The 8,460-nt window shown below is 36.1% G+C and overlaps 1 protein-coding gene across 1 annotated transcript; it reads left to right on the forward strand.

Annotated features, from left to right (window-relative positions):
- The first annotated feature begins 390 nt into the window (after positions 1-390).
- On the forward strand, positions 391-7,978 carry LOC121372159 (mitochondrial chaperone BCS1-like). The gene is made up of 5 exons (XM_041498433.1): positions 391-493; positions 2,430-3,258; positions 5,673-5,828; positions 6,436-6,553; positions 7,667-7,978. The coding sequence occupies exons 2-5, from the start codon at positions 2,520-2,522 to the stop codon at positions 7,920-7,922; spliced, it is 1,269 nt and encodes a 422-aa protein (XP_041354367.1). The 5' UTR covers positions 391-493; positions 2,430-2,519; the 3' UTR covers positions 7,923-7,978.
- Positions 7,979-8,460: the final 482 nt, after the last annotated feature.

Consider the following 8,460-nt stretch of genomic DNA (forward strand, 5'->3'; position numbering starts at 1 on the left):
GTGCCTAGGACTGCAGGCTTGAGCCGTAACTGGATATAAACTCGAAACTAGGTACATAAACGAAGTTTCATTAAACAGAACAAACATTAACAGCAGATGAAGTTAAGACGGGTAGTATAAACACAGAGATAGAGAGAGGGGGAAGAGACACAGAGATAAAGAGAGCCCAAGACAGACAAAAATTATACGAGGCAATCTCAAGTACCGGTATATTTTTATTTATTACAGGCGGCCCAAAGTAACCTTTAGTATAGATCGAATATTTCCATCGTTGTATGTATCTTCAATAATTTAATTTAACTTTCGTATTTTGTATACCCTTTCGGGCCTTTGCTATCAAAAATACGTACTGGTATTACGTGACGTTAATCAATGGACAAAAACACGTAAAGAAGATAAAGAATGGCTGCGCCCATGGACCATTTCATGCTGTCAATGTCGAGTTAAATATTTTGTTGATCCAGTGACTGACCAGTATGAAATGAAATACTAAGTATAAAATGATATTAGATATATTCGTTATATTTTGGGAAGGTTGTCTTTATAGTTGCTAAGTTTTATTTGGAGACACTGGAAATGTGACGCAACCAAAACTCGTGGTAGTTCTCCAACAAATATACGCCATAATACGGTGTCTAGACTGACGAGTGACGTTACTAATGGTTTTCGAGTCGTGATCCCCCGAAAAATATTTTTTAAAAGAAAAAATGTACTTTGAGCAAGAAGGGCAGGCACATATTCAGAGGTCGAAACCATCTCCCAGGTCAAGTACCTTTTTAAAAAACATAGATATATTTTACAGGGTAGCATTACTCAACCCTGACACCATAAACTTTGCTCGGCAGTCTACCCCTCCACTAAAATTCCAGCATATATGCGTCTCTTAAAAGGGGTTTTGATCCCAAAAAGAAATGACCCCGTGGGACTGCGCTGTCTGAAGGTTCAATGGTCTGAAACACTGCATGTACTCTGTAAACATACATGTAGGCTAATCTTTTACTACATGTAATATTTGTATGGTATAAATAGGGTGTTGTATGTATTATACTACTGGCCTATCCAGGTGTTGCTTGTCTTAAATGAGGCATTCTTTTTGTTATATTATTTATTTAATTATAGATTAATAGCATCACCAAGCGTTTAAATCGTGACCACTGTAGAATGTTCAAAGATAAACAGAGAATACTACATGAATGATTGTTACATACCTTTTAGCTTCCGAGTTGCTTCAAATCATACCTAAGGAGCCAACATTGACGTTGCCTGGGGAAGGGGGACTATGCTGTCCCCAAGCACACCTCTTTTTTTTTCCTAACCACATTGTTTATGTTTGTCTGTCGCTCTATTAATATGGGGCCGGATCATAGCTCAGTGATACAGCACTCGCCCGATGCATTATTTTTCATTCCAGCCAGTGCTCCACAACTGGTGTAACAAAGGCTGTGGTATGTAATATCCGGTCTGTGGGATGGTGCATATAAAAATGAGTAGCCCATAAAGTTGCGTCAGCAGTTTTCCTGTCTCAGTATCTGTGTGGTCCTTATAACCATATGCTCAATATCATATAACCGTAAATAAAATGTGTTGAGTGCATCGTTAAATTAACAGTCTCAAAAATAATTTGGTTGACCCTGTATGATATTGTGGTTCCCCACCAATATAGCGAATGTGAGGCGAATACAATTTTAAAGAACTGCAAGATAAAGGTTTAAGAGAAATTAAAACATATTTTGATACGGCGCTCACGTTTTCGTAATAATCTACTAATATATACTGTTGACTTGTACGTCATCTGACAGTAGAAATCGATGTGTGTAGCCTTAATATCAGTGGTTGGTTGGATTGATATTTAAGAAGCCTATCAGATGTCTTTAAATTGATATACAACAAGTATCATATCATCGTGTGATAACATATATTATCTTACTCTGTTGCCTAAAACGTTTTACACAGAGGTACGCTTAGTGATTACTGTAAAGAATTTACATTTGTTTAGTGCATTTGACACTGTACTTTTGCCATTTTTGATTACAAACCTTTGGACTATTGAACCTTCAGGCTATTGAACTTTCGGACCATTGAACCTTCGGACTATATAGCAGTAACCCACCTTGCATATTCACAGGTCTGCATTATGGTTAAAAATCAATGAGGGTGAACTAGCAAAACTTTTCTTGAAACTCTGCGGACAATTTAGACAAATGCAAAGTCACACCTACTCACAAGGTCACCTCCATTAAAACAACAACTTTTTTTTAATAAAACCATATACGGTAAAGAGCTCATATTCACCATTGGTGAAGTAGCTGCTTAACAGATTTAAATGTATAATCTGTTGTCGATTATTTAATTAAAATTATAAAATATTAAGTCTACCACACATAATTATATGAAATATTTAAAAAGTTTTCTTTTTTCTTTTTTTTTAGTGACAAATTTACAGAATTATATGAATGCAGTGGAGAATGAAAAACATGTTTTGTTGTTTTTATGAGTAAAACTTACAGAAGCATACAAAAATGCCAATTTCCGACATTTTGACAACCCTGAACTTGAAGGATAACCCTTATTTTGGTGCTGGGTTTGGTTTGTTTGGACTTGGTGCAGCAGCGGCCATTATGCGTAAAGGTGTTCAGGTTGGAATGGTATTCTTTCGCCGACACTGCATGATAACAATGGAGGTTTCGAGTCGAGACAAGAGCTACTATTGGTTACTGCAGTGGATTTCCACACATGGGACTAGAACCCAGCACCTGAGTGTTCAAACAACCTTTAGTCAGTCTGAAACTGGCAGAATAACCACACAGTTTGACTTTGTGCCAAGTCCTGGCAGTCATTTCTTCAGTTACGGGGGGTCTTGGATACGTGTGGAAAGAAATCGTGAACAATCAATGATGGACCTGCAGACAGGCACACCTTTTGAAACTGTGACACTGACGGCTCTCGGGAGAAATCGGGATATGTTTTTCAAGATACTTGATAAATCTCGAAGCTTGGCTTTGCAACGACAGGAAGGAAAGACGGTCATGTACACAGCAATGGGAGCCGAATGGCGTCCATTTGGTTATCCTCGGAGAAAGAGACCAATCAATTCAGTGGTTCTAGACAGGGGCATTTCAGAAAGGGTTTTAGCAGACATTAAGGAGTTTATCAATAATCCTCAGTGGTACATGAAGCGGGGCATTCCATACCGCCGAGGTTATCTCCTCCATGGTCCACCAGGTTGTGGAAAGAGCAGCTATATTGTGTCATTGGCAGGTAAAGTTTTATATTCCTTATGAAATAATGTTTTTATTGTCGTTAATCTCGAGACAGTCGAAAATTATTTATTTCACTTAAGACACAAATATATGAAATGGAAGCTCGTTTGATAATAATAATAATCTACAAACATGTAACACATCAGGATAAACTTAAAGTAGTGTGAAACGAAAGTCTGTGATGTTGAAACAGGTAAATACCTTCTAAAAATAGTCTCCATAATGGTTACTTGTCAAAGGTATGTGCGTTTTTAGAATTATTATAAATGCAATTTGTGGTATTACATGAGTACTTAGGCACGGGCCGAGTCTAGCAAGACTCAAGTCCATTCACAGGACTCTAGAACCTGTGCAAGTGAGACAATGTATGGCATTAATTTCAGCAGTAACTAATCAGTAATACAAGTTACACAATAGTTATATGATCATGTACTAGTTTCTCTTTTTAAAGGGACATTTAATTCCCGAGTTTGCTGCAATGGTTAAGATGCTATCGACTAACAGAGACTTTTTAATGACTGTAACTACATATGAAATATATTTTTCTGCATAAAATATTACTGGCATGTTTCTGATCGTTCTAGTATTTGTACTAAGTTAAATTTTATTTTATTTCCTAAAAAAAGATTTTTTCATACATACAAAATTATTTGAAAACATAATCCAGTTTGGGCTTCTTATAAATATTAAGACAACCAGAAACACATTGAATATACAGACACTGATATTATAAACAAGAAAATATATTTAATATGTAAGTTTGATCGTAGAAATATTTTATTAGTAGGAAACATCTTACAATGCAGCAAACTCGGAAATGTCCCTTTAATCTGGCCATCCATCCATCACAATACTGAATGTATCAACCGGTTTCTAAATGCAATACAATGACATAATTTGGCATCTATATTCAATGTTGCAATTAAGATGCATGATGCTATTTTACTTTATTTCTTAGTCTCATTGTCATCTAGTCTGGGTCGAGTTTGACCCGCGAGCTAGTACTCAAGTCCAATATTTTGGACTCGTGGAGGCCCTACCAGAAACACTTCTAGATGTAAAAAAATTTGATTTCAATTATCGAACACAGCAGCTATAATTTAGTATAAAGTTAGAAATATGCGGTAGTGTTTAAAAACTAGGGTCTGACACTGAAACCAGTTAAATCATTAGGCCTACTACTACACAGGCATAATTCTGACAGTAATCATAATGCATTTGGAACGACTGTTCTTACAGGCATCTGAAGGTCATCTGCTGGATACCAGATTGTGTTGGCACATGTCAAATCTAAATTCTAATAATAGACTAGAATGGAATGGTAGTAATTAATTCAGGGCTTCTAGATTATGGTAGCCCCATTCACGTGGCTAGTGATACTCAGTGTTGGGCCAGTAAATAACTACTATTACCATGCCCGACAGCTGGTAAAAAAAAGTAGTTGTGAAATGCTGCATTTAAGTCTATTTTGTAAATATGAATATTCTGGCCCCACTCCTACTTTCCCAATGTTATTGTTTTTAAACTCTATCTCCCTCTTTGACATATCTGAATATAACTATTAATAAAATTGTATTTACTTTAAAGTAAAGTGGGGCTAGTGGATTTTTAATTGTGGCTAGTAATTTTTTTTAAATTACTGATCCCATGGCTAGTAGATTTTATACAAAATTCCAGAAGCCCTGTAATCTGAATAAGTTTTATATATGTATGAACTGTTTGGACATAATTTTCACAGCACAAATGTATATACCACATATTCATTCAATTCTTTATCTTGCATTCAGTTTAAAATTCATTTTGTGGAGTAGGAAGCAATCTTGTTTCTCAGATTTCAGTATGGAATCAAATGTTAGAAATTGAGAATCAGTTGTTGAAATTAGTCTCAAATTTAGAGTAAGTCTTGTAATATAAGTTCTTAACAGCAGTGTGGAAGACTTTAGACAAACAAGAATAAAATATAAGATTTACAATTAATGATCATCAAAATCAAGAATTCTAGATGTTTTTGAAATACTGTTGAAAAGAAGATGGAAAGCAAAAGCTTCTTGTGAAGTTGATCCTCAAAAAGGATAATGTTCGTTATTGGCAGCATTTTCCATCTGCCCCATTTATTTTTAGTTTTGTATCAGTATACTCATGCATCTATAAACATATATGTGCATTTATCTACTTTTTTTTTTATCAAAGGCCATGGTATGTACTACATTGTCTGTGGGATAGTGCATGTATATAAAAGATCCCTTGCTGCTAATCGAAAAAGAGTAGCCCGTGAAGTGGCGACAGCAGGTTTTCTCTCTCAATATCTGTGTGGTCCTTGAGCATATGTCTGACGCCATTTAACCGTAAATAAAATGTGTTGAGTGCGTCGTTAAATAAAATATTTCTTTCTTTATATACTTTTTTCTACAGGTGAGCTCGATTACAGCATCTGTGTGCTGAATCTGAGTGAACGAGGGCTTTCCGATGATCGACTGAACCACCTTTTGACGGTTGCTCCAGAACAAAGCATCATTCTCTTAGAAGATGTGGATGCTGCTTTCGTTAGTAGAGATTTGGCTAAGGAGAGTAAGTAATTTTCTAAATGAGGGAGCAGGATTTGGCTCAGTCGGTTGAGTGCTCATTTGAGGTTCTTGCGTCACAGGATCGAACCACCTCGGTGGATCCATTCAAGTGATTGTTTTTTTCCTCGTTCTAACCAATGCACCACAATTGGTCAAAGGCAGTGGCGTGTCCTTTCCTGTCTGTGGGAAAGTGCATATAAAAGATCCCTTGCTGCTAATGGGAAAATGTAGCAGGTTTCCTCTGATGACTAAGTGTCAGAATTACCAAATGTTTGACATGATTAATCAGTCAATGTGCTCTAATGGTGTCATTAAACAAAACAAACTTTTAACTTTTTTCAAATAAAAAGGTTACAATCACTAAGTGTTATTTGGATTTATGCTTACAAAATTTTTACAGCTGGTTTGGGACATGAAACTTAAATTGTACAGCATTTAATTTCTGTAGCATCATAAAATGAAGGAATTTTAAATAGAATACATTTCTGATTACTTGTTCTTAGAGTTATGACATTGTTTTAGGTAAAATTATTGATGTAATGAAGTATATTATGTACGACACAGTGAAATAGTTGGGTACTATAACTTTTGGTGGGGGTTTTCTCCACCAGGTCCATCTGCATACCAGGGAATTGGGAGACTAACATTCAGTGGACTATTGAATGCCCTTGATGGAGTAGCATCAGCAGAGGCCAGGATCATTTTCATGACAACAAATTATCTAGATCGGTATGTATATATAGATGAATACGAGATATAGCAATGCTTCCTTACTGTATCAGGGCTTCTAGATTATGGTAGCCCCACTCCCATGGCTAGTGATATTCAATGTTGGCCTAGTAAATAATTACTATTGCCATGCCCGATGGCTAGTGAATGTTTTTGTCAAATGTTGCAGATAAGTCTATTTTGTAAATATGAATATCCTGTCCCCGCACCAACCCACCAATGTTAGTGTATTTAAGCTCCATCTCCATGTTTAGGTGACATATCTGATTATTAGTATTATTTAGTAAAATTTTATTAACTTAAAGTAAAGTAGGGTTAATGAATTTTTAATCGTGGCTAGTAAATTTTTTAAATCACTGATCCCATGGCTAGTGGGTTTTATAAAAATTCTAGAAGCCCTGTGTATACCATCAACATGATGATTCAGTCTTTTGGCAACAGTTCAGATGTAAGCTGCAATCTCAGCCTTCCATCTTAAGCATAATTTCATGAAGCAAAATACAAATTAACAAATTTTAGTTTTTGAATTATCGACCATTGCCATAATTCAATTATTTAAAAAAAAAAATCAGTAGTAAATGGAATATGGTGGTTATGAAAATGGTTGAATAAAGTACATTTAGGGACAAATCAAAATATTGTTGTTCAGGTAATACTTTGTTAGACCATTAAATAGGTCAGTGGTCTGTGACAAAATGCCTTTAATAAATTTACAGGTTTTGGTATTTATACATTACATACATGTGATCATCCATAATATTTTTAAATACATTTAATTTATTTGATCACCAAAGGCAAATCACTAAATTTTTATATGACCTACTTGTACATTAGCACTGAAGGATGGCATGTCACCGTTAGTAAAATAATGTGGATGATCTGTAATCAGGCAGTAAATTTGGAGATTTGTTTTTTTTTACCTACCAGAATAAAAAATATGATTTAACATAGATATTTTGGGATTCAGTCTCTTAATCATATCTTACACTTCCGACCCAGAATCTGGGAAACATGGAATCATGCTAAATTCACTGCCTGGCTGTAAAATGATAAAGATACAATATATATCAATAAATCATTTCATCTTATATGTGTTTCTGTTTGCAATTTCAGACTAGACGCAGCACTTATACGACCAGGAAGGGTAGATCTAAAAGAGAAAATAGACTATGCCTCTGAACATCAATTGATAGAAATCTTCCAAAGATTTTACCCCGACGAGGCTGAGAGTTGCGCACATGACTTTGCTAGGAGAGTGTCGTCTCAGGGAAAGCCAATCAGCATAGCTCAAGTACAGGGATTTTTCATGATGCACAAGTCTGACCCTCAGAGCGTTTTGAATCAAACAGAACAAATATGGAATGTGTGATGAGAGTGTTGTGTTGTGTTGTGTTATATATAATATTAAAGTTCTTACTCATTCCATTACAAAGTTAAGGTTTATTTTGTTTAATGACACCACTTGAACACATTGATTAATGATCGGCTGTTGGATGTTAAATATTCGAGTATTCCGACATATTATAGTCCTCGAGGTAGCCTGGTACATTTTTCTAGTTAGCAGAAAAGCATCTTTTATATATACATACATTTCCTAAAGACAGGACAACTAATTCCATGGTCTCTGACATACCAGTTGTGAGGCACTTGATTGGGATGGGGAAAACCTCAGAGAATGTGTCCACTGAAGGGTTTGATCCAATGACCAAAGCACCTCGGACGAGCACTTGCGAGATCCCGCCCCCACCCCCCCATTCCATTACAAAGTAGAGGCGGGACTAGCCCAGTGGTAAAGTGCCTGCTCAATGCACGGTTGGTCCGAGATTGATCCCCGTCGGTGGGCCCATTAGGCTATTTCTTGTTCCAGCCAGTGCACCACGACTGGTATATCAAAGGCCGTGGTATGT

The sequence above is a fragment of the Gigantopelta aegis genome, chromosome 4, assembly GCF_016097555.1.
Source record: "Gigantopelta aegis isolate Gae_Host chromosome 4, Gae_host_genome, whole genome shotgun sequence".
NCBI classification, from domain to species: Eukaryota; Metazoa; Mollusca; class Gastropoda; order Neomphalida; family Peltospiridae; genus Gigantopelta; species Gigantopelta aegis.

Bases quoted from the DNA above. Each gene is read 5' to 3' on its own strand.
- LOC121372159 (XM_041498433.1), top strand. From the start codon at position 2,520: ATGCCAATTTCCGACATTTTGACAACCCTGAACTTGAAGGATAACCCT. The intron at 3,259-5,672 runs GTAAAGTTTTAT...TTTTTTCTACAG, and splicing joins CTATATTGTGTCATTGGCAG to GTGAGCTCGATTACAGCATC. The intron at 5,829-6,435 runs GTAAGTAATTTT...TTTCTCCACCAG, and splicing joins TAGAGATTTGGCTAAGGAGA to GTCCATCTGCATACCAGGGA.